We start from the raw sequence: 27,073 nt of genomic DNA on the forward strand, positions 1-27,073 counted from the left end.
TTGTATTTCCACTCTAATTGGTGGGCGTGATGTTGTTTCTTGGCTAAATTCTTTCTTCACAGAGCCTTGATAGAACCATTTTCTTTCATTCCCAACCTAACCCACATGCTAATTTACATACCCCACTATTGCTGCGTGTGCTGGGGTGTTTTGACTGCTGACTTTAACATCATTGCATCCTTTGTCCCCTTCTGTGATTCAGATGAAATCGAAGGAGTAAAAATGTTTTCAGTATTCTCTGGTAAGTACTAATCTGCAAAGATAGTGAGCGCATTTAACCACATGATCTCGCTTTGCAGCGTACTTGCGGTAAATGCAGCTGTGTCACCTCCATTCCTATCTCATTTAAACCTGAGAAACTGATGCTCAGAGAATGCTGTGACCCTGGGGCAGTGTCACAGAACAATGCGTGGCTGCTAGAACCTGCATCTCTGACACCTGATCCAGTGCATGCTCTGCAATATGAACTTTTAAAAATAGTGGAGATTTTGAAGTAGTGGCCATATGTTCTTTTTAGTTTATTTTCTGTTATTCATTAAAATTGTTCAGGAAGCACGTCATAATGAAAAGCAGAAAAGAGAGTAACCATGTAGTATTAATGCCTTAAGCTTTTTAAAAAAATAGTTGTAAATTAGACCTAGGGCATAAAGAAAAAAAGTGCTTCTGTTTCAACAAAAGTTTGACTATTCTCATACATAAGCGAACCGTAGGATCACAGAATTTTAGGATTGGATCTAAGAATGAACTAGTTCAAAACCAAATCCCTGATCTTTTCAGTAGGAAAACTAAGGTTCTGTATTGTTAGGTGTTCCCCTTCCCCCCCGCCAAAAGATGTGCAGCTAGTTGGTCATTAAACTTGGAGTAAAAATGGGAAGAAATATCAGTTCCCAAGTCTGTCTCTTCCATCAGTACGGGGATTAATTTAGGGTCTTTAGGTGGGCTGGCAGAGCTCCCTTCCTGGCTTCTCACAACAGTTTTTAGTCCCGTGGAGTGAGAAAATGATAATAAATGTGAAGAAACAGAATTTTTGTGCTTTATTTACTCCTTTTGCTTAATAGGGAAAAGATCATGCCAGAAAAGGCTGGGAGAATCCATTATTTTTGACCTAGAAAACAGAAGTTGGAAAACAGGGAAGGGAATGTTCCTTTTCAGGAGGCCTTGGAGAGTTGGTGAGAGTTTGAAGTTAATGGAAACATTTTGACAGCATGAGGACATTGCGTGTGCTCATTGGTGCTCCGAAATGTTTATGAAAAATCTGCTTACCTTTGGCAAGCAGTGTTGGGGAGATACTCTGTCTTCGCTGCCTTAAAAAAATTTGGTTCCTTGTGAGATAGAGAGGGTGGGAGGGAGGCTCAAGAGGGAGGGGATATGGGGATCTATGTATGCATATGGCTGATTTACTTTGTTGTACAACAGAAACTAACACAGCATTGTGAAGCAATTATACTCCAATAAAGATGTATTTAAAAAAATAAAAAGATAAAAATGCACAGGGAAGTCTATTCAGTACTCTATAATGACCTATATGGGAAAAGAATCTAAAAAAAAGAATGGATATATGTATATGTATAACTGATTCACTTTGCTGTACACCTGAAAATAACACAGCATTGTAAATCAAGTATACTCCAATAAAAATTTGAAAAAAAAATTTGAAAAAATTAAAAGAAGCTACTCTAGCAAAAGGAAAGCAAAGGCTGTTTCTAGGCAGTGCCTGAGAAATGTTTGTAATGTTAACCAAAGGATCTTGGTACAAGTATGTCAGTATTATTTTAGGCCTTGTCGACCTATTGCTACGTATTCTAGACAGTGTTCAAGAAATCACCCCTAAGGTTTGGGTAAGTAGATGACATTCCTGGTCAGAGGATTTTATTGTGATATTCATACTGGACAATTGGGGAAGATCTTTTAAGATGTTCCCTACTGCCCCAGTGGTGATGATGATGATTTTTTTTAATGTAGATCAAAACTTACTCAGTTTTAAGTGAATTCCATTTCTATGCCAAAATCTGTACTGTAGCAAGTTTGCTTTTTTAAGCTTTATGTTCTTATTATGTGTTCATCTTAAAAATATTTTTTTTTTGAATGGAAGGACAAGTGAATGGCATTAATTCCAAACACTGATAAGTATGAAGAGTTGAAAAATAACAGGCTTGGAAAAAAGCCCATTAAAGGAAAAAAAGAAAAAATAAGTGACTCTTCAATCCTAACACTGTCTTGATGAGTAATAAGCAGTATGGCCTGGGTGCAGATAGATTTTCCAGATAACTCCTTCACACTTTGTGGTACTTTCTTTTATTTTCGGATATTTTTCATATTTTGAGTTTCCCAGTGGATTAACTATGTGTATGCCTTTTTTTCCCTTTTTAAATCACAGTTGTCTATGTTTTTCTGATTTGTAGGAAGAAAAAAAGAAGTTTGACAAAGAGACAGAAAAGAACTATAGCGTAATTGATAAACATTTGAATTTATCAGCAAAAAAGAAAGACTCACATTTACAAGAGGTATTGTTTTTATTTTTCTGTTAACTTGTTTCTAAAATTCAGTAATCAGTGCATGTCTTTTTTTAAAAAACTGTGCTTTTCTTTTGAAAACATTTCATCTAGGATTATTAGAGGTGGAAAAAATGACCAGGTATCACCATGAAGAAAAGAGCTCTTTTGGAACAAGATATAAAATAAGACCTCTTAGAGTGATTAATGCAGTGTGGATTCATAGTATTAAAAGTTTTGGTTCTGAATATATTTTCACAGGAACAATCATTTTAACCAGCATAACTGAGAACAGATATATTATTTTCAGGAATCGATTCATTAATTGGCTTTCAAGATTTCTTGAAGAAGTGAATTGAATAAGCTCCTACACCATTTGGCTTTTATGTGAAGGCAGCATTAATCTTACTTAACACTGAAGACTCAGGAGTTTTCACCTTCATTGGAAAGAGAGCATCTGTTTTACTTGTGTTAATAGACTCATTTTTTTGTTTTTGGAGGGAGCTGTATGTAAGGAGAAAGGAATTTATATCTTGTCTCTCATTTTCTCTTTCTGTTTCTTAAATCCCCTGCCACTTGTTTTTCCTCACTCACACACTTGAATGGAAACTCAGTTGTTTACAATTTGGGACATATGCTTTCCTTAAACATAATGCTGTTTGCAGCTGTAAGGATCTTGACTCATCCCACAAAAGTGTGATTTTTTTTTTCTTCCATTTGTTTATTTTTAAACACATAAGGAATCCAGGCATGGTGTGCCACTATAATATACACTTAGTGAAATATCATCAAAATGACGACATTGTAGAATAAACCTGGGTTATGTTTAAATGTCACAGATTTAGTTGCAAACTCTGTGTGTGTGGCGGGGTTATTTTGACATTGCCTACACGTCACGTTTTCTTTTGTCTCGCTAGTACTTTTGACGGACGTTTAGATGGCATTTGACGTTCTAGAAAAGAGAACGGCCCTTTTGTACCATTTAATCCTCACTCCAATACTGTGGGTAGGGCTCCATCCTCTCCTCTTCCGTATTATGTAGGAAACCATTCACTTGTTACGTGTGTTCCCTCATCTCCTACCCTCTGTCATTTTTGAAAGGACAGCTGTTGCTCTTAGAGGCTCTCTTTATGCTAGCAGTTTTCTACCTCTCTTCTCCCCTGATCTCTGTTTCCAGGTATCCTGAAGGGATTTTCATGCGCCGGGTCAATTTCCATCTCCACCTCACTATCTAATGAGGTATCATTCTACCTGTTGTTTAGGCAAAGTCTGTAAAGTCAGTCTTGGCCCTTTCGCTCTCACCCCACATCTAGACCATCAACCTCTGTCTTCTTTAGCTTCAGAATATTCTCGGAATATGGTCAGTTCTCCTGACTCCCCACCCCTGTCACCCGGGCATCTCTCGCACAGATTACTGCAAAGGCCACCCTGCTTTCACCAGGGTATCCCTACAGTTTATTTTCTGTACAACAGTGGAGTGAGCCTTCATGTTGCTCTTCTTCTCTAGATACTCCTAACAGCTCCCCTTAGAGGCCCCGGGCCCGCCCCGTCTGCCCTCACACCCACATGGCTGCCTTGCTCTGGCTTGGTTCCATGCTGAGGGCCTGTGCTTTGTTCATCCTTCTGCCAGATCTGCATGCCTCACTCCTTCCAATAGTCTTCCAAATACTCTCCACTCAGACTTCTCCTTACTAGAGGAGTTTTCCAGCCATCTTATTTAGAGTGTCCCCCTTACTCTCCTTTATTTTTTTTTCAATACTCTGACAACCATTTGACTCACTACATGGTCCGTTGTTACGTGGCTTCTTCCCATAGGATGTAAGCTCCTTGCAGGCAACAGCTGTGTTCTGTTCAGCACTCGGTCCTCAATGCCTAGAATAAGACTTGTCAGGGAATAGGCACTTAATAAATATTTACCCAATGAACAAGCGTGAAGATTGTGAGCTAGGGCTTCGACAGTTTCATCATTCCCAAAGATAATTAAACTCCAGATGGGAAATTTGAAGAGACCCTCAAGGAGAATCATTTTAGTTTCACTTAAATTACATATTCTTGGCTGTCTTGCTCTGTTTGCTCTTTACAAACATACGGACTCCCACTTGACCTAGCTTTCCATTGCAAGCGTGAAGGCCGTAAGAAGGGGGATGCTGTTTAGTGGGAAAAAGGTTAGATTTGGATTTTGGTTACTTTGGGCAGTGGCTAATACATTGCTAATCTTCAGTAAATTGAGGTGCTCAAGAGATTAATACAGGTTGCTGAGACTGGTACTGAACAAAGGCATAGAAACTTGTTATCTATTCTTTCCTCTTGTTTCCAATGAAAATAACAGGAGGAAATTATGGCAGACACCAGGCTGGCAATTTTAGTAATTCTATTAGTACCTTTACCTGTAGCTCTCTTTATTGGGCACAATGGCTTCTGCCTCCATCACAACCCGAAATTCTAATTAATATTTGTACTAGAACAAGAATTGGATGTTCGAGAACATTCCATGACTGCTGATTTTTGAAGTATATTTTTGTTTCCTGATGCCAATTAAAAATTGGCAGTTGCCACCTGTCTCTACAAGGATTAAGTCACTAGCCTAGCTCTGAGGAACTAACTGCTCCAGGGCTATAGTCCTCGTTTTGCCCCAAATCAAACTGAACTCACAGCTCGCATGTTGTACATTTTTTTTAAGTCGACACTGAGTCGTCAAATAATTATGTTTCAGTAAATATGACCAGAGAAATAGATCCTTTGAATATCTTTGTGTGAGTGATCTACTTCCTTTATGCATATTAACAGCAGGAATGGTCAGAAATGAGATGATAATCAAATTGAAATTGTATGTTTGTTTAAAAAAATGACTTTTGCTTGGTGTAGTAAAAAGTATAGTCCAAATGTGTGTTTTCCAACACCACCAAGCAACTGACTCAACTCTGACACTACCTAGAGACAGCATCAGATCCAACAGGTTAAGGGCTCAGTCGGACAAGACTGCCCCACTTCTGACTAGCAGATGCAAACTATTATCTATAGAATGGATAAACAACAAGGTCCTACTGCATAGCACAAGGAATTATATTCAATATCCTGTAATAAACCATAATGGAAAAGAATATGAAAAAGAATGTGTATGTGTGTATAACTGAATTACATTGCTGTACACCAGAAACTAACACCTTGTAAATCAACTGTAATTCAGTTAAAAAAAAAAAGACTACCTCACTTACGACATCAGTCCCATGTCCTGGTTGTTACCTGTGCTTCTGACTGGCTACAAATAAGAGGTTCCTATGACCCCTTCCTTGCTAGAGTGGCTCACAGAACTCAGAAACATGTAGTTAAGTTTAGCAGTTTATTATAACAGATAATATAGAGGATACGGATGAACAGCCAGATGAAGAGGTGCACAGGGCGGGGTCTGGAAGGGTCCCAAGTGCAGATACTTCTGTCCCCATGGAACTGGGGTACGTCACTCTCTAGGCAAGTGGATGTGTTTCCTGTTAACCTGAAATAAATAGTCTGCTGCGTATTTCTCCAGCAAAGATGGGTTTATTCGGGATCAGCAGAGAATTGCAGTTTAGGGTCTGCAACCATGGGGAACCAAGGGCAAGTTTCTGCACGGAAAGGGAAGGAGAACACTTTCGTTGAGAGGGAAAGAGAGTTGAGAGGGCTATAGTAAAGAGTCCCTGGCTTTTTCTTGGGCTGGGTCCTAGCCAGGAAAGAAGAGTGGTCTTTCTTCTTGTTGGGCTCTGCGATGGTCTGAAGCCATGTGAGCTCCCCCTTCTGGTGAGTTTTCCATTTATTAATTTTTTACATTACCAACCTGGAAGCTCATGAACTCTTGTTCAAGAGTTGTTATAGAGCTTAATTTGTAGTGCTCCCGTCTTCCTGGAAATGGGTGGGTAGAGCCGAAAGTTCCAACCCTCTAATTAGTGCTATCTTGGGGCCCTACCCTAAGTCACCTCATTAGCATAAACTCAAGCGTTCTCAAAAGGGGCTCCTTACAAATGACTAGAGACACTTCTCTCGCTCAGGAAATTCCAAGGGTTTTAGGAGATTTGTGCCAGGAATCTGGGACAAAGACCACATACACTTTTTCTTACATCACATATATAGTGATTGCCTTTTAGACTGAGTCAGGGCTAAAGGACGGTGCTGCTAGGTATAATTTGGATGTCTGTGGCATCGTTGTAAATTATGGGTTAACGGCAATCCCAGGGATTCTTGTGATTGATCACACTGCACCTGGCACAGTGGTTCTGAACACCCAGAACGTTAGGAAGCTGTGGATAGAAGCTGACCTGCCATGCCGGGGTAATTGCAGTAGCACAACCAGGCGAGAGAATCCACTAAAATTAAATTAAAAAACCACCTTGGTAAATCTGACCCTGGTGTCATTTTCTTGAAGGACATTTCCCAGTAACAATAACATGAAAAATCCACCCTTAACCTCCCCTATCTCCATTGTATTAAATACTCAACACACTCACATTGTTTTTCCTGGGAGTTGTGTCTGTTAACTGCTAGTGGCTGAACTCTCCATCTCTGGATATTAGAGGCATAAAAAAAATCATGAGTTTTATGAGTGTTAGGTAGAATTCTCATTTTGGCTTAGTAACAAACACTCTTATTATAGTTAAACATTAATTAAAAAAGGATATGATGCCAAAAAAATTATTACCTGTTAGATAAATACTTTTTCTCCCCCAAATTAAAAACTTTTTGTTGTGGTAAAATATACACAACAAAGCATGATTTTAACCAAGTTCAGGCATGCAGTTCATTCAGTGTCATTAAGTGCAGTCACACTGTTGTCAATAACCGCCACATTCCAGCTCCAGAGCCCTTTCAACTTGAGATACTGAAACTCTGTGCCCATTAAACACTAACTCCCCAGCCCCCTTGTTCTCCCAGCTCCCGACGACCACCATCCTACTTCCTGTCTCTATGAATTTCACTGTTCCGGCTACCTTATATAAGATAAATCATACAGCATCTGTCCTTTTGTGACTGGCTCATTTCACTTAGTACAATGTCCTCAGGGTTCATCCATGTTGTAGCAGGTGCCAGAATTTCCTTGCATTCTGTGACTGAATAATATTCCATTATCTTTGTAGACCACATTTTGTTTATGCCTTCACCTGTCAGTGGACACTTTGGTTGCTTCTACCCTTTAGCTGTTGTGAATAATACTGCTGTGAATGTGTGTGTGCAAGAATCTCTTTGAGTCCCTGCTTGCAGTTTTTGTGAGTATATACCCAGAAATGGAATTGCAGGATCATATGGTCATTCTATTTTTAATTTTTTTTTTAGAGAACTGCCATACTGTTTTCCATAGCTGCGTCATTTTACATTCCCACCAGCAGTGCACAAAGTTTCAGTTTCTCCACATCTTCACCAATACTTGTTATTTTTCTGGGGGGTTTTTTGTTTTTTATTTTGGTTGGGGGGAGATAGGGTTTTTTGGATTATTTTCTGATATTTTTTGTTTTTGATAAGTGTGAGGTGGTACCTTGTGGTTTTGATTTCTATTTCCCTAATGATAAGTGATGTTGAGCATCTTTCTCTGTGCTTAGATATGGCCCCTTTGGAGAAATGTCCAGATAAATACTTCTGGACATAAAATTAGCTGAGTTAGGAAATACAAGATGCCTTGTAAGAACAGTTCTGAGGACCAGAGGTTTCTCTACTGTTCCTCTGTTTAGCCATCCCCTGTCTCAATTCCCTTCTACTTAGACAAGAGAAGCTGGAACCTTCCTTTGGAATAGTCTCCTGACCATCTGGTGCCTGTTCCCTCCCAGGGGACAGGACATGGTGAGGACTTAGGAGCGTGACTGCCTGCAGATGGGCTTCCGGCCCAGGCCTCTCTGCAAGAGCCAAGTTCTTGAGATGACGCCGCCACTTCCTCACCTGCTTGCCTTCACTCCTGAGAGCTGTGGCGACTGGAATTTGCTCAGCCCTCCTTCCCAGGCCACTTCATTCTTAGGCGATTTGTTAATGGAGATAATGTTTATGTAATTTGGATTCTACAAGTGCAGTTCCACCTTGGGTGTCAGTTGTGGTTGGGTAGGTTTTTCATGAAGTGCCTTTTACTGTTTGATCTTCAGTCCTTCGGGGTCAGTCTCATCACAGAGAGCAGGGGTTTGCAAACTATTTCTGCAGAGAGTCGGTTAGTAAATATTTTAGACTTTTGAAGATCACGAGGTCCCTGTTGCAACTACTCAAGTCAGCTGTTGTAGCAGGAAGTCTACATAGAAGATGCATAAAGGAGTAGTCCTGGCGCTGGTCCAGTACCGCTTCATTTAGAATAACAGGCAGCAGGCTATATATTTGGCCCATGGACTGTAGTTTTGCAGACCTCGGGCAAAGAGTTGCACTCCCAACCATCTCTAATTTGACTGGCCTCCGTTATTTTAACATAGGCAGATATCCAAGTGGAACAGAACCGGCAACACTTTTACGAACTGTCTCTTGAATACGTGTGTAAGCTTCAGGAAATCCAAGAAAGGAAGAAGTTTGAGTTCGTGGAACCCGTAAGTATAAATAGCAAGTTGCTCTGCTAGTCGAATTTCGTGATATAATAGGAATGTGTTTCTTCGAAGATCTGATTTATGGTTGCTAGAGGCTGTGGTGCCTAAACACGAAGCAAGACGTCGTAAATTGTACACAGTGCACCCAGAGCCATGAAGTCAAAAAATCACTTCTAAATAGTGGTTCTCGGCCTTATTTGCACAGCAATGTGTAATGAGTATGATTCCTTTTGCTCTATGGTCTCAAGGACTCTGCAATCAGGTAAAATTTCTGCCTTCCTAGCTGTAACTCCACCCTTAAAAAAAAAAGTCCCCATGAAAGACATTATATTGGTATGTGAGTGAGCGTGGGGTATTTATGGGATAATCTTTATTCAAGTTTGTTCTAAAGCAAGTGCATCCATCCAAACCTTGGTACTTTCAGCAATTATTGGTAACCACCTATTTCCAATACAATTCACAATGCTTATGCAACCTAAGTTAAGAACCAGTGTGTGGAACATTTGAAACTATTTTGTGAGTTACTCTGACATTTCTTTATACTTCTTTTAGAAACACATGATTTTTTTGTGTGCTTATATAGATGCCCTCTGAGAGCTTCAGTTACTTATATGTTAACATATCTACGAATATATGTATCTTCTGAATCAAAATGTAAAGGGTATTTTGTACTGTGGGTTTTAGCAAAAAACCCAGAGGTACACTGAGATTCATGATTGTCAAGATTCACTTTAATTTTAACATAGACTATATTGCATGTGATTTTAAAAAACAGCTTTATTGAGATGTAATTCACATGCCATACAATTTACCCACTGTGTGTATGATGTTGGGCAACAAACCAAAAAAAACCAAGTAATGATTCATTAAAAATTAGCATTCGTGGAAGCTACGGTCCAGTGGAGTAATTGAATTACCCTAAATTAAACAATTAGAGAAAACCTCCTTAAAGCTTTCTTTTTATGTGAAATCATAATAATGGCCTGCATTTTATTTACTGAGCATTTACAGTGCTCAGTCATTGTTCAGGTTGTTGTTCTAAGTACTTTTCTGTGATCATGCATGTATTCCACACAGTACCCTACTGAGGAGATATTTTAATTATCCCACTTAGCAAATGTAGAAATTGAAGTAGAGAAACTTCAGTAATTTGCCCCAGTTGGGAATTGACCCCTGCTGGCCACTTGACGTCAGAGTCCCAAATCCCTTACCATTACGCAGTGTGACATTCTGAAGACAGTGAATCTCAGGATTTCCTTAACCCTCACCCCGAATCACTCTTACTCTAGATTTTCTCACATGTGGGGGAGAAGCAGGGCCCCCTGATCAAGAGGGGCAGGTGGAGACTTTGTAGGAAACTCAGGGCTTAAGTACTGCCCTGCCTCTGCCCCTCTCTGCTCCAGTCACTGAGCAGTCTTGTCAACAAAACAGAGAGGTTACTCTGCACTGGATGCCCTTCGAAAGAGCTTTTAGCTCTTTGATGTGTATTTCACTTTCCTTATAGGTTCTATCGACCTATAGTGATAAGGTTTCAATTATAAATGAATATAGGGATTCTCTTGACTAAAAAGAGGTGATGTAGAATTCCATTTCTCCTATACAGCATACTGTAAAAGCTGTCTAATGGCTCTGATATTTAAGGAAAAAATCACAAATCCTTTTATTTTTTTATAGGGACCAATTAATGAATAATATGCAGTTAGATTTAGTTGAATTCTAGTGACTTCCTTTTAATTATTGTGCTTCGATAGAATCATAATGAGATGAGGCAAAATACGTGGCTTTTTTTTTTTTTTTTTTTAATTTTTTTTTTTTTTTAATTTTTTTAAATTTTATTTATTTATTTATTTATGGCTGTGTTGGGTCTTCGTTTCTGTGCGAGGGCTTTCTCTAGTTGCGGCAAGTGGGGGCCACTCTTCATCGCGGTTCGTGGGCCTCTCACTATTGCGGCCTCTCTTGTTGCGGAGTACAGGCTCCAGACACGCAGGCTCAGTAGTTATGGCTCACGTGCCTAGTTGCTCCGCGGCATGTGGGATCTTCCCAGACCAGGGCTCGAACCCGTGTCCCCTGCATTGGCAGGCAGATTCTCAACCACTGCGCCACCAGGGAAGCCCCGTGGCTTTTTAATTTATTTTGTTCACTGAGATTTTTTGGGTGCTAATGTTGCCTTTTCTCCTTTGTTTTAGATGCTGTCATTTTTTCAGGGAATGTTTACTTTCTATCATCAAGGCCATGAACTTGCCAAAGACTTCAATCACTACAAAATGGAACTACAGATCAACATTCAGAATGTAAGGAAATGAAAGCTTTTTCCTAAAAAAGATGTTTGAGAGGTGTAGTTTTGATTTCTTTGGTGTATGAAAAGCCTTAAACTAAGACCGGGCTGATCTGTTGGTACCGAGAAACTGAGGCTACGCTGCCACCTTCTGGTCAGTTCTTGGTGTAACAAACTGTTCTCCAGCTAAGGGAGGCTCCGAATTCTGCTTCAGGCGGCTCTGTTTTTTTTTTTTTTTTTAAGAATTCATTTCCTATAATTTATTTTTCTTCCCTTTTTTTCAGAAAGGTCATGAAGTATGTTTTTACAATCAGAATTTCACATAATTTGCTTTATTTTTTATTTTTCCAGTTTTATTGAGATATAATTGACACACAACACTGTGTAAGTTTAAGGGCTACAGCTTAATGACTTCACTTATTATATTGCAAGATGATTTCTGCAAAAGTTTAGTTAACATCTTTTACTTCGTGTAGTTAAAAAATATTTTTCCTTGTTATGATAACTTTGACTATCTACTGTCTTAGCAACTTTGAACAAGTCATGTGGCAGTGTGACATAGTTATTCTGCACTTTGTGAGGCAGTTCTAAGGATAACCTCTGTTGTGTAAGTCTAAGTCTCCTCTGTATGAAACAGACAAAACAGCCCTCCACTTTAAATTTAAGGCATTTCAAGTCTAATCTAAATTTCTTCTGTTACTTGTATGTCTTATTTGATTTTTATTCCCAGATAGGCTAACAGTTCCAGTGGAATTTCTTTCCTGTGCTTTGTGCCTATTCACTAATGTTTTGGTGATCACAGTTGCTGTTGGCCCTTTATTGTTTTCCTGGAAAATGTATGGTTTCTGTTAGGTCTTGGATAAAGAGATTTTTGGAGAACTATTAAACAGTATACTGTATGTGATTTTGATCAGAAGGTGGTAGATGTTTTTCCTTTCAACACTTTTGTTGATTTTGGAAGTGTCCTCATTGAAAAGCTATTCAAGTTATGTTTAGTGTAATTTCAAACCTTGTTAAAAACACAGTGAGTGAGTTTTGGGACAGACTCTCAACTCTTCCTGAAAGACATACAAGGAGAAGGATGGGGATCTCTGTGCTGTTTGCTACCTGACCTTCAACTTCTTATAATCTTAGAAATTGAGGACTAATGGTTTTTGTGTCGATTTTGTTTCTAAGTTATTTTGGTATAGTTCCCTACACTTGGGAATGTAGGTAATGAAATCTCTTGTGTTTTGTAATTTACGCATCAACTTGTATTTGAAGATTCTACATTTTGTTCAGTTAAATGACTAAAGAGTAGATTCCTCCCTACACCCTCCAAGATCAGTGATATAAAGTAACATAATTTAAAAATATGTCACAGTGTATATGTGTAGATGAGTCCTAACTTCAAAAGTGTCTCTGTAGGTAGTAGAACATTTAGTCTAATGATGTTGTATCAGAATACTTCTGTAGATAGCAGAACACAGCGTTTGTAAAAAGAACACTACATAGTTAGTTTAGAAGATTAGGTTATAATCCTGATTTTCTTTCCCCCCCCTCCACTAACTGTATAACTTGTGTCTGTACCTCATCTGTCAAGGGCAGGGCTGGCCTGGATGAGAACCTTCAGGCGTAACTGATCCATAATTTGTGTAAAATGAGGAGGCAGGGCCCCTTATTCAAAAATGAAGAACTTCAAGGCAGCGATGGCAGAGCATTAGATCAAGTGCGCGACCTTCTGAGCGCAGGGCTGTGGGTGACGGCACGGGCCACCTGCCCGTGAAGCCAGCCGGGCCTCAGGGTCTGGGGTGAGGTATAGGGACACATCAGCGTCTCCTGGGGGCTCCAGAGAAACTGTCCATGCACAGCTTGCTTATGTGGAAGTTCATTTATCACCCCCACCCTGGGGTCAGGGGCCTACAGTTACCTTAAATACACCAAAATAATTTCAGCGAGATTCAAGATTTAAATGGGAATGAGCAATACTCAGGCATGAGCTATTGTAAGCAACACTTGAAGACAGCTTATCATTTGAAATGGGTCAGCTGGTTAATATCTAACTCAGTCTATTAAGAACCTAACACACATACTTGGTAACTTTCATTTCCCATAAAGAACTGGGCGAAGAACAAGTTACTGGAAAAAATCCTTTCCTGTGTCCTCTGGAACTTCAGGATTGTCATCAGGAAGTTGCCTGGCCTCCTCCACCTCTCTGCCTTTTGTTCTGGCTCTTTCTGAGGCTGCTCCTGCAGCTCTGCAGGTAGAGGCTCTGCCTTCCGCCTCACCTTCAGTGTTGAGGACACCTGATCTGGAAGTTGCCTGTGCTCTTTACTTTTGCTTCTAGCTCATTCTTTCCCCTTCAGAAATACCAGCACCTTTGACACACATGCCACTCATTCTACCTCACCTGCTATATCTCAGTATTGCTGTAAGTTACTACTTTCTTGGCCATTTCTCTCATTCCCTGATGATGTCAGCTTTTAGCATATCAAAGGGAAAGCGTTGGCTGTATAAAACTACGTATTACAAAAATCCCAGCTGTGTGTTACTTTTTTTTTTTTTAATTGAAGTATAGTGGATTTACAATGTTGTTAGTTTCAAGTGTACAGCAAAGTGATTCAGTTATACATATATATGTATATATCTATTCTTTTTCAGATTCTTTTCCATTATAGGTTATTATAAGATTTTGAGTAGAGTTCCCTGTGCTATACAGTAGGTCCTTGTAGTTTATCTATTTTATACATAATAGTGTGAATATGTTAATCCCAAACTCCTAATTTATCCCCTCCCCACCCCTCTCCCCTTTGGTAACCATAAGTCCATCTACTACATCTGTGAGTCTATTTCTACTTTGTAAATAAGTTCACTTGTATTATTTTTTTAGATTCCACGTATAAGAAATATCATATGGTATTTGTCTTTCTCTGTCTGACTTCTGTGTGTTACTTTTTATGCTATGCGTATTTATGTATTGAAAGAAATATACTGAGGGCTTCCCTGGTGGCGCAGTGGTTGAGAATCTGCCTGCTGATGCAGGGGACACGGGTTCGAGCCCTGGTCCGGGAAGATCCCACATGCCGCGGAGCAACTAGGCCCGTGAGCCACAACTACTGAGCCTGCGCGTCTGGAGCCCGTGCTCCGCAACAAGAGAGGCCGCGATAGTGAGAGGCCCGCGCACCGCGATGAAGAGTGGCCCCCGCTCGCCACAACTGGAGAAAGCCCTCGCACAGAAACGAAGACCCAACACACCCAAAAATCAATCAATTAATAAATAAATTAAAAAAAAAAAAAAAAAAGAAATATACTGAAATGTTGAAACCAAATCTTAGAGTTAACTATCTGTGCACTATAATGGTAGAGATAATTTTGGTCAACTTTTAGGTATTTTACTATAGTAAAAAATGACAAAAACCATTTTATAATCAGAAAAAAGGTAAAAGTTATTTAAGAGTGAAAATAACCTATTTTCCCCCAACTGGTTTCACCTTTTCTGTTGTAAAAGTGGTTAGACCTTTTTTTGAGAGAGATTCAGTCTTTTTCCATTTTCCATAATCTAGAGTGATTAATGGACAGCAAAAAAGAGCAAGATGGTTTTTAAAAAATAGACTTTCCAGAATAATGTAAATTACATCAAAGTTAAAGGATATTAAAAAAAACTAATTTAAAATTTTTGTGATCTCTATCCCCAAAGGAGACGAGAATAGAATTCTTCCCAGGAAGAAGTAGAATCCTAAGAAATTTTAGGAATTCCGAAGGAGTCCCTAGAAGATACTAAGAATGGTTAAGAATAATTTAAGGATATGCACAGATATTTTTGTTACAGTTTTGTGAGCACAGTAGAACACTAAACTGATAAACTATGTTACCAAAAAAAAAAAAAGAGATTGGAAGTGACTGTGTAAAAATATGAACGTGATTGTTTCTGAGAGATGAGTTTCTGGCCACTTTTTAATCTTGTTTATACCTCCTCTTTTTGCCTCCAGGCAGGGCTGTTTGTGCTGTCCCCTCTATCTGTTTTATAATGCTGTGAATTAGCTTTTATAATCCAAAAAAAAAAAAAAATTAAAAATGTACTTTCTCTTTCATTCAGATATAAAATAATAAAATTTTAGTTTGATATTGAAGATTCTCTTTTTTCCTTTGTTAGGGAATAATTGTCACTTTTTTTTTTTTTTAACATCTTTATTGAAGTATAATTGCCTTACAATGGTGTGTTAGCTTCTGCTTTATAACAAAGTGAATCAGTTATACATATACAATATGTTCCCATTTCTCTTCCCTCTTGCATCTCCCTCCCTCCCACCCTCCCCATCCCATCCCTCTAGGTGGTCACAAAGCACCGAGCTGATCTCCCTGTGCTATGCGGCTGCTTCCCACTAGTTATCTATTTTACATTTGGTAGTGTATATATGTCCATGACACTCTCTTACCCTGTCACATCTCACCCCACCCCCTCCCCATATCCTCAAGTCCATTCTCTAGTAGGTCTGTGTCTTTATTCCCGTCTTGCCACTAGGTTCTTCATGGCCTTTTTTTTTTTTTTTTCCCCCTTAGATTCCGTATATATGTGTTAGCATACTGTATTTGTTTTTCTCTTTCTGACTTACTTCACTCTGTATGACAGACTCTAACTCCATCCACCTCATTACAAATACCTCCATTTCATTTCTTTTTATGGCTGAGTAATATTCCATTGTATATATGTGCCACATCTTCTTTATCCATTCATCTGTCGATGGACATTTAGGTTGCTTCCATGTCCTGGCTATTGTAAATAGAGCTGCAATGAACATTTTGGTACATGACTCTTTTTGACCTATGGTTTTCTCAGGGTATATGCCCAGTAGTGGGATTGCTGGGTCGTATGGTAGTTCTATTTGTAGTTTTTTAAGGAACCTCCATACTGTTCTCCATAGTGGCTGTATCAATTTACATTCCCACCAACAGTGCAAGAGTGTTCCCTTTCCTCCACACCCTCTCCAGCATTTATTGTTTCTAGATTTTTTGATGATGGCCATTCTGACCGGTGTGAGATGATATCTCATTGTAGTTTTGATTTGCATTTCTCTAATGATTAATGATGTTGAGCATTCTTTCATGTGTCTGTAGGCCATCTGTATATCTTCTTTGGAGAAATGTCTATTTAGGTCTTCGGCCCATTTTTGGATTGGGTTGTTCGTTTTTTTGTTATTGAGCTGCATGAGCTGCTTGTAAATCTTGGAGATTAATCCTTTGTCAGTTGCTTCATTTGCAAATATTTTCTCCCATTCTGATGGTTGTCTTTTGGTCTTGTTTATGGTTTCCTTTGCTGTGCAAAAGCTTTTAAGTTTCATTAGGTCCCATTTGTTTATTTGTGTTCTTACTTCCATTTCTCTGGGAGCTGGGTCAAAAAGAATCTTGCTGTGATGTATGTCATAGAGTGTTCTGCCTATGTTTTCCTCTAAGAGTTTGATAGTGTCTGCCCTTACACTTAGGTCTTTAATCCATTTTGAGTTTATTTTTGTGCATGGTGTCAGGGAGTGTTCTAATTTCATACTTTTACATGTACCTGTCCAATTTTCCCAGCACCACTTATTGAAGAGGCTGTCTTTTCTCCACTGTATATGCTTGCCTCCTTTATCAAAAATAAGGTGCCCATATGTGTGTGGGTTTATCTCTGGGCTTTCTATCCTGTTCCATTGATCTATATTTCTGTTTTTGTGCCAGTACCAAACTGTCTTGATTACTGAAGCTTTGTAATATAGTCTGAAGTCAGGGAGCCTGATTCCCCCAGCTCCATTTTTCGTTCTCAAGATTGCTTTGGCTATTCGGGGTCTTTTGTGTTTCCATACAAATTGTGAAATTTTTTGTTGTAGTTCTGTGAAAAATGCCAGTGGTAGTTTGATAGGGATTGCATTGAATCTGTAGATTGCTTTGGGTAGTAGAGTCATTTTCACAATGTTGATTCTTCCAATCCAGGAACATGGTATATCTCTCCATCTATTTGTATCATCTTTAATTTCTTTCATCAGTGTCTTATAATTTTCTGCATACAGGTCTTTTGTCTCCTTAGGTAGGTTTATTCCTAGGTATTTTATTCTTTTTGTTGCAATGGTAAATGGGAGTGTTTTCTTAATTTCACTTTCAGATTTTTCGTCATTAGTGTATAGAAATGTAAGAGATTTCTGTGCATTAATTTTGTATCCTGCTACTTTACCAAATTCATTGATTAGCTCTAGGAGTTTTCTGGTAGCATCTTTAGGATTCTCTATGTATAGTATCATGTCATCTGCAAATAGTGACAGCTTTACTTCTTCTTTTCCGATTTGGATTCCTTTTATTTCTTTGTCTTCTCTGATTGCTGTGGCTAACACTTCCAAAACTATGTTGAATAATAGTGGTGAGAGTGGGCAACCTTGTCTTGTTCCTGATCTTAGTGGAAATGGTTTCAGTTTTTCACCATTGAGGACAATGTTGGCTGTGGGTTTGTCATATATGGCCTTTATTATGTTGAGGAAAGGTCTCTCTATGCCTACTTTCTGCAGGGCTTTTATCATAAATGGGTGTTGAATTTTTTCGAAAGCTTTCTCTGCATCTATTGAGATGATCATATGGTTTTTCTCCTTCAGTTTGTTAATATGATGTATCACATTGATTGATTTGCGTATATTGAAGAATCCTTGCATTCCTGGGATAAACCCCACTTGATCATGGTGTATGATCCTTTTAATGTGCTGTTGGATTCTGTTTGCTAGTATTTTGTTGAGGATTTTTGCATCTATGTTCATCAGTGATATTGGCCTGTAGTTTTCTTTCTTTGTGACATCTTTGTCTGGTTTTGGTATCAGGGTGATGGTGGCCTCGTAGAATGAGTTTGGGAGTGTTCCTCCCTCTGCAATATTTTGGAAGAGTTTGAGAAGGATAGGTGTTAGCTCTTCTCTAAATGTTTGATAGAATTCACCTGTGAAGCCATCTGGTCCTGGGCTTTTGTTTGTTGGAAGGTTTTTAATCACAGTTTCAATTTCAGTGCTTGTGATTGGTCTGTTCATATTTTCTATTTCTTCCTGGTTCAGTCTTGGCAGTTTGTGCATTTCTAAGAATCTGTCCATTTCTTCCAGGTTGTCCATTTTATTGGCATAGAGTTGCTTGTAGTAATCTCTCATGATCTTTTGTATTTCTGCAGTGTCAGTGGTTACTTCTCCTTTTTCATTTCTAATTCTATTGATCTGAGTCTTCTCCCTTTTTCTCTTGATGAGTCTGGCTAATGGTTTATCAATTTTGTTTATCTTCTCAAAGAACCAGCTTTTAGTTTCATTGATTTTTGCTATTGTTTCCTTCATTTCTTTTTCATTTATTTCTGACCTGATCTTTATAATTTCTTTCCTTCTGCTGGCTTTGGGGTTTTTTTGTTCTTCTTTCTCTAATTGCTTTAGGTGCAAGGTTAGGTTGTTTATTCGAGATGTTTCCTGTTTCTTGAGGTAGGCTTGTATTGCTATAAACTTCCCTCTTAGCACTGCTTTTGCTGCGTCCCATAGGTTTTGAGTCGTCGTATCTCCATTGTCATTTGTTTCTAGGTATTTTTTGATTTCCCCTTTGATTTCTTCAGTCATCACTTCGTTATTAAGTAATGTATTGTGTAGCCTCCATGTGTTTATATTTTTTACAGATCTTTTCCTGTAATTGATACCTAGTCTCATAGCGTTGTGGTCGGAAAAGATACTTGATACGATTTCAATTTTCTTAAATTTACCAAGGCTTGATTTGTGACCCAAGATATGATCTATCCTGGAGAATGTTCCATGAGCACTTGAGAAAAATGTGTATTCTGTTGTTTTTGGGTGGAATGTCCTATAAATATCAATTAAGTCCATCTTGTTTAATGTATCATTTAAAGCTTGTGTTTCCTTATTTATTTTCATTTTGGATGATCTGTCCATTGGTGAGAGTGGGGTGTTAAAGTCCCCTACTCTGATTGTGTTGCTGTCGATTTCCCCTTTTATGGCTGTTAGTATTTGCCTTATGTATTGAGGTGCTCCTATGTTGGGTGCATAAATATTTACAATTGTTATACCTTCCTCTTGGATCGATCCCTTGATCATTATATAGTGTCCTTCTTTGTCTCTTGTAATAGTCTTTATTTTAAAGTCTATTTTGTCTGATATGAGAATTGCTACTCCAGCTTTCTTTTGATTTCCATTTGCATGGAATATCTTTTTCCATCCCCTCACTTTCAGTCTATATGTGTCTCTAGGTCTGAAGTGGGTCTCTTGTAGACAGCATATATATGGGTCTTGTTTTTGTATCCATTCAGCCAGCCTGTGTCTTTTGGTGGGAGCATTTAATCCATTTACATTCAAGGTAATTATCGATATGTATGTTCCTATTCCCATTTTCTTAAATGTTTTGGGTTTGTTATTGTAGGTGTTTTCCTTCTCTTGTGTTTCTTGCCTAGAGAAGTTCCTTTAGCATTTGTTGTAAAGCTGGTTTGGTGGTGCTGAACTCTCTCAGCTTTTGCTTGTCTGTAAAGGTTTTAATTTCTCCATCGAATCTGAATGAGATCCTTGCTGGGTAGTGTAATCTTGGTTGTAGGTTTTTCTCCTTCATCACTTTAAGTATATCCTGCCACTCCCTTCTGGCTTGCAGAGTTTCTGCTGAAAGATCAGATGTTAACCTTATGGGGATTCCCTTGTGTGTTATTTGTTTTTTTTCCCTTGCTGCCTTTAATATGTTTTCCTTATATTTAATTTTTGACAGTTTGATTAATATGTGTCTTGGTGTGTTTCTCCTTGGGTTTATCCTGTATGGGACTCTCTGTGCTTCCAGGACTTGATTAACTATTTCCTTTCCCATATTAGGGAAGTTTTCAACTATAATCTCTTCAAATATCTTCTCAGTCCCTTTCTGTTTCTCTTCTTCTTCTGGGACCCCTATAATTCGAATGTTGGTGCGTTTAATATTGTCCCAGAGGTCTCTGAGACTGTCCTCAGTTCTTTTCATTCTTTTTTCTTTATCCTGCTCTGCAGTAGTTATTTCCAACATTTTATCTTCCAGGTCACTTATCCTTTCTTCTGCCTCAGTTATTCTGCTATTGATCCCATCTAGAGTATTTTTAATATCATTTATTGTGGTTTTCATCATTGCTTGGTTCCTCTTTAGTTCTTCTACGTCCTTGTTAAATGTTTCTTGCATTTTGTCTATTCTATTTCCAAGATTTTGGATCATCCTTACTATCATTATTCTGAATTCTTTTTCAGGTAGACTACCTATTTCCTCTTCATTTGTTAAGTCTGGTATGTTCTGACCCTGCTCCTTCATCTGCTGTGTGTTTTTCTGTCGTCTCATTTTGCTTATCTTACTGTGTTTGGGTTCTCCTTTTCACAGGCTGCAGGTTCGTAGTTCCTGTTGTTTTTGGTATCTGTCCCCAGTGGCTAAGGTTGGTTCAGTGGGTTGTGTAGGCTTCCTGGTGGAGGGAACTAGTGCCTGAGCTCTGGTGGATGAGGTTGGATCTTGTCTTTCTGGTGGGCACGTCCACGTCTGGTGGTGTATTTTGGGGTGTCTGTGGCCTTATTATGATTTTAGGCAGCCTCTCTGCTAATGGATGGGGCTGTGTTCCTGTCTTGCTAGTTGTTTGGCATAGGGTGTCCAGCACTGTAGCTTGTTGGTCGTTGAGTGAAGCTGGGTCTTGATATTGAGATGGAGATCTCTGAGAGATTTTTGCCGTTTGGTATTACGTGGAGCTGGGAGGTCTCTTGTGGACCAGTGTCCTGAAGTTGGCTCTCCCACCTCAGAGGTACGGCCCTGATGCCTGGCTGGAGCACCAAGAGCCTTTCGTCCACACGGCTCAGAGTAAAAGGGAGAAAAAATAGAAAGAGAGAAAGAAAGAAAGAGGCTATAATATAGTGAAGTAGAATAAAGCTATTGTAAAGCAAAGCTATACAGACAAAATCGCACCCAGAAGCATATACATATACACTCATAAATAAAAGGAAAAGGGGAAAAATTAATATATCCTGCTCCCAAAGTCCACCTCCTGAATTTGGGATGATTCGTTGTCTATTCAGGTATTCAACAGATGCAGGCACATCAAGTTGTTTGTGGAGTTTTAATCCGCTGCTTCTAAGGCTGCTGGGAGAGATTTCCCCTTATCTTCCCTGTTCGCACAGCTCCTGGGGTTCAGCTTTGGATTTGGTCCCGCCTCTGCGTGTAGCTCGCCTGAGGGCGTCTATTCCCCGCCCAGACAGGACGGGGTTAAAGGAGCAGCTGCTTCGGGGGCTCTGGCTCACTCAGGCCGCGGGGAGGGAGGTGTACAGAGGAGGCGGGGTGAGCCTGCTGCGGCCTAGGCCGGCGTGACGTTGCACCAGCCTGAGGCGGGCAGTGCGTTCTCCCGGGGAACTTGTCCCCGGATCACGGGACCCTGGCAGTGGCGGGCTGCACAGGCTCCCGGGAGGGGCGGTGTGGAGAGTGACCTGTGCTCACACACAGGCTTTTTGGAGGCGGCAGCAGCAGCCCCAGCGTCTCACGCCGGTCTCTGGGGTCCGTGCTGATCGCCGCGGCTCGCGCCTTTCTCTGGAGTTCGTTTAGGCGGCACTCTGAATCCCCTCTCCTTGCGCTCAGCGAAACAAAGAGGCAAGAAAAAGTCTCTTGCCTCTTCGGCAGCTGCAGACCTTTTCCCGGTCTCCCTCCCAGCCAGCTGTGGTGCGCTAACCCCTTCAGGCTGTGTTCACGCCGCCAGCCCCAGTCCTCTCCCTGCGATCCGACCGAAGCCCGAGCCTCAGCTCCCAGCCCCGCCCGCCCCAGCGGGTGAGCAGACAAGCCTCTCGGGCTGGAGAGTGCTGCTCGGCGCCGAGCCTCTGTGCGGGAATCTCTCCGTTTTTCCCTCTGCGCCCCTGTTGCTGTGGGATCCGCGCTGGTAGCTGCGGCTCGCGCCCGTCTCTGGAGTTCGTTTAGGCGGCGCTCTGAATCCCCTCTCCTCACGCACCAGGAAACAAAGAGGGAAGAAAAAGTCTCTTGCCTCTTCGGCAGCTGCAGACTTTTTCCCGGACTCCCTCTCGGCTAGCTGTGGTGCACTAACCCCCTTCAGGCTGTTTTCACGCCGCCAACCCCAATCCTCTCCCTGCGATCCGACCGAAGCCCGAGCCTCAGCTCCCAACCCCGCCCGCCCTGGCGGGTGAGCAGACAAGCCTCTCGGGCTGGAGAGTGCTGGTCGGCACCGCTCCTCCGTGCGGGAACCTCTCCGCTTTGCCCTCCGCACCCCTGTGGCTGCGCTCTCCTCCGTGGCTCCGAAGCTTCCCCCCTCTGCCACCCGCAGTCTCTGCCCGCGAAGGGGCTTCCTAGTGCGTGGAAATCTTTCCTCCTTCACGGCTCCCTCCCACTAGTGCAGGTGCCGTCCCTATTCTTTTGTCTCTGTTATTTCTTTTTTCTTTTGCCCTACCCAAGTACGGGGGGAGTTTCTTGCCTTTTTGGAGGTCGGACGTTTTCTGCCAGCGTTCAGTGGGTGTTCTGTAGGAGCAGTTCCACGTGTAGATGTATTTCTACTGTATCTGTGGGAAGGAAGGTGATCTCCGCGTCTTACTCTTCCGCCATCTTCCCGAGGCCCCCCTAATTGTCACTTTTCAGTGACTTAATTGCAATTAAAATAATAATAATGCTAATGCCACTTACATTTATTTTGTTACCATGTGCCAGGTGTTACCTATGTGCTTTTCTTTGGATTGTACACATTCAGTCTTCAAAGATGTCCTATGATGTAGATTTTTTTATTCCTACTTCACAGATGAGGACAATGAGGAAAAAGAACTTGCTGAAGTCATACTGCTTTAAGGCCAGGGCAGCATTGGAACTTGGGCAGGCTCATTCCAGGGCCCAAGGTGGTTGGTTTCAGATTTAGTGTTGGTGTAGAAATGGGTTCACTCATGGTGTCTCTGGGGTCAGTAAATATAGGAGCTGGGGAACATCCTGACATGGCCATTTGGCTTCCCTGGACCTTAACAATTTCTGGGTAACGTGGGAGTCCCGTTAATGTTAAGATCTCAGATTTAGGTACCGATGGTAAACCTCAGCTCGCGTCTACCTCTCAACAGTTCTAACCTGCGTTCCCCTCACTCCCATGGAAGGTGTCCTTCGGGTGTTTAGACTTGATCATCTGTTGACCTGGCATCCACTGCACTCCATTCCTTACTCTGTCACCTTTGCCCTTCAGAAATACCAGCACCTTTGAAACACATGCCACTCATTCTACCTCACCTGCTATATCTCAATATTGCTGTACTTTACTACTTTCTTGGCCATTTCTCTCATGAGGGTATAGGGCACTTGAGATGATTTGAGGATTGCAGTGAGGGGTGTGTGTTAGCACCCTACCCCTTCTTTTCTGTTTTATTATTTTGGGAGGTTACTGAAGCAGGCTGCAGGGGGCCCACCCCTGATGTTTTACAGCTGCTTCGTGAAACCCTCTTCATATTTTTAATTATCCTTTTGCTCCCTGAATGAGGTCATGGGGCCAGGATGGGAAAACTTAAATGAAAAATGGCAGTCTGTACTTGGAATTAGCCTTTGCCATCTGCCTGTAAAGCTTTATTTCTGGGTAGAACTTAGTGTGAACAGTGCCTCCTCTCCCCCCTCTTTCTTTCCTCCTTAAATATGGGTGTGAACCTGTGCTAATAAGCCTGACCTGCCAGTTTTGTGAAGTACTCAGATGTGTCTGAATTCCAGCTTAGTTTCCACATTGAATCCTCCTCCCCCTAGTAGGTGATGTAATGAAATATTTAATTTATAGGACTTAAGACTCATTGGTTTGGAAATTTGTTTATTTATCAAAGCATGCAAGGAAAGGAAATACAGCAATGGTGTTTTGTAAGCATTGGAGAACGCTAGGCTATCTCATAGGTTATTGTGAGGATTAAAGCACTGTAAACTGCTCTCAGTCATGTCATTCACAGTGTAAACACTCTCATGTGACCTATTGTAACACTTAAGGTCTAACATTATTATTATTTGATGATATCTTCCTATTCAACCAGAAATTAGAATTGGAAATTGCTAGGTTCCAGCCACTCTATTATTTGGGCTCAAATTTTGAGAAATGTAATTTTCACCCTCATTTGTAATTTGCCTAAAATGATACATTAAAAAATTTAGCTAAACCTTCCTTTCCCTTCCCAGTGCAGAGTCACATCTGAGGAAGGAGGGCAGTGAGGGCAGGGCGTACCGCATGGAGGGGTCTGTGGCAGTGAAAGTGGGGGTGGGAAGGTGCAGAGGCAGCACGTGCAGAGGAGGTGGCTGGCATATTTGGGAGATTGGTTACGTTGAGCAGATACGTTAATTGAGCAAATAAGTAAATCTGCTGAGAATAATGGGAGCCAGGTTTTTTACTGTCTGAAAAGAAATGTGCAGAATTGGAAAGGGGTGGGCTAGAAAGAAACCTGAAGTACTGGATTGGAATTAAGTGTAATGGTATAAACTCATGGGTTTTAAAATAGATAGATACAGAAGTTGTGATATGTATATGTACAAAGAAATGTATATATATATAAATGTATTCACACACATATATACATACATACGTGCATTTTCTCAGTCTGTCTTCCAGGAAGACCTAGAAGCAATAGCACCCCCTTAGCTGTGAGCATACTGTCCCTAGATCTTGGTTTCTAAATACTACATATGACCCAGCAATCCCACTACTGGGCATATACCCTGAGAAAACCGTAATTCAGAAAGACACATGCACCCCAGTGTTCATTGCAGCACTATTTACAATAGCCAAGACATGGAAGCAACCTAAATGCCCATCGACAGATGAATGGATAAAGAAGATGTGGTACATGTTTACAATGGAATATTACTCAGCCATAAAAAGGAATAAAATTGGGTCATTATGTAGAGATGTGGATGGACCTAGAGTCTCATACAGAGTGAAATAAGTCAGAAAGAGAAAAACAAATGTCGTATATTAACGTGTATATGTGGAATCTAGAAAAATGGTACAGATGAACCTATTTGCAGGGTAGGAATAGAAACACAGATGTAGAGAACAGGTGGGATGAATTGGGAGATTGGGATTGACATAAATACACTACCAGGTATAAAATAGATAGTTAGTGGGCACCTGCTGTATAGCACAGGGAGCTCAGCTCGGTGCCCTATGATGACCTAGATGGGTAGGATGGGGGGTGGGAGGGAGGTCCAAGAGGGAGGGGATATAGGTATACATAGAGCTGATTCACTTCACTGTACAGCAGAAACTAACACAACATTGTAAAGCAATTATACTCCAGTAAAAAAAAAAAATACTACCCTCCACTATAAGGAACAATGACTCCTTTGGAGAAATGGCTGATTCTAGGACTCGGACAGAGAAAGTATAAGGTAAACCTGGGATACCTTTTTGGACCAGAGGGTAAGGGGTTACTCAGAGAATTAAGGGGGTATGTCAAGAGAAACAGGAGCCAGCTAGAAGGGGCCTCTGCTGGTCAAATCTAGGGAAATTTGAGCATTAACTTAAATAATGAGAATTTGGGATACAACTCATTAAGTTGTGTGTGTGTGTGTGTGTGTGCATGCACACGCATGCATGCATGCACTAGCATCTGTACATATATGACACGCACATGTGTGTATATGTGTGTGTGTGTGTGTGCATAAATATTAGATACACAGAGATAGAAAGAAGTGAGGGTTGGGGAGAAGCTCAGTAAGTGACAAAGAAGGTGAATAAAATTAGGGTATAATCAGTATTAAGATGGGGACAAGAAATCCCAGAGACTGAGAAACAGGAAGGCAGGAGAGGGAACAAGCCGTTAATAAATGAGTCCCACCCTCTTTGCAGCCCTGTACATTCTTATAGTACATAAACAAATTAAAAAAAAAAAGCTCTCAGCTTGTGTTTAAAATAAGCCTCTGTAGTTAAGTTTCCCCTTTACGGTGTACATTTATCAGACTCTCCATCCCCCTAAAAAATGTACTATTCTATCATTTTTCTGCATTTAGAACTCTTGGTAACCCCTTTCATTGTAGGGAGGAGAGAGGAGGAATTTCAATAATAATTTTTCATCTTAGCTCTTCCACAGGTTTACATCAGCAGTTTTTCGGTATTAATACAATTATTTTTGAGTGTAGATGGAAGAAATGTCCAGAAACTTGGTGGTGCTGACTCGTCAGGTTTGCCTGGGTATTTTCGTCACTTCACCTTGCATGTCCATTTTCAGTCTAGCCATTTGACAGAGATATTGACATCCCAAGTCTCCTGGGCTTCAGAAATGTGATTTGTCTTTTTAGATGTCAAAGACATTGTTTGTAAGTGAGATTCCCCCCTACTTCCTTCTTCTATGAAGAAACATCATTTTCAAGTGCAATTGCCGTGACCTGGAAAAAATGACACTGATATTTATTAGTTTGCAAAGAAGAATTAAGTTTTTCAGAGTCTGAATTCTTAGACATATTGCTGATATAATAGTAATGAGTCAGATTGATTGTTGCAAAGGAAAGACTTCCCAGATAGATATTTTATGGCCTATTTTTTTTAAATCTAAGATTTAGTAATATTGTGAGACCTGCAGCCAGGAATTCTTATGTTGAATAATAGAATTATTCTTGGTGTTAGAAAGCTTCAAAAGTAAATAACCTCTAGTAACCTTGGTTTCTATATCTCTGTTAACTACTTAACCACAAATTTTTTTTCTTTGCACAGTGATCTCAACAAAGAGACACATGGGAAAGGATGGGTATATTTTGAGAAATTTATACAAAAACACTACAAATTTAATTATAGTTATCCAGAGACTTAAAAATGTGCATGAAGAAGCTCCTGTGGGAACTTAAAACTT

At 40.3% G+C, this 27,073-nt stretch overlaps 1 protein-coding gene across 6 annotated transcripts in view; it reads left to right on the forward strand.

The window, feature by feature from the left end:
* ARHGAP10 (Rho GTPase activating protein 10) overlaps nucleotides 1-27,073 on the forward strand; it is a 319,062-nt gene that overhangs the window by 117,475 nt on the left and 174,514 nt on the right. For all 6 annotated transcript variants that reach the window (XR_014264077.1, XM_082463359.1, XM_082463358.1 and 3 more), the window contains 3 exons: nucleotides 2,403-2,504; nucleotides 8,903-9,013; nucleotides 11,197-11,301. Coding sequence is in view for 5 of the 6 variants with exons in the window: in XM_082463359.1 (XP_082319485.1) it covers nucleotides 2,403-2,504; nucleotides 8,903-9,013; nucleotides 11,197-11,301 (318 nt within the window). In the remaining variant the exon portion in view is untranslated. The remainder of the gene's footprint in view (nucleotides 1-2,402; nucleotides 2,505-8,902; nucleotides 9,014-11,196; nucleotides 11,302-27,073) is intronic.

The sequence above is a fragment of the Balaenoptera physalus genome (assembly GCF_965194825.1).
Source record: "Balaenoptera physalus genome assembly, chromosome: 5".
NCBI lineage: Eukaryota > Metazoa > Chordata > Mammalia > Artiodactyla > Balaenopteridae > Balaenoptera > Balaenoptera physalus.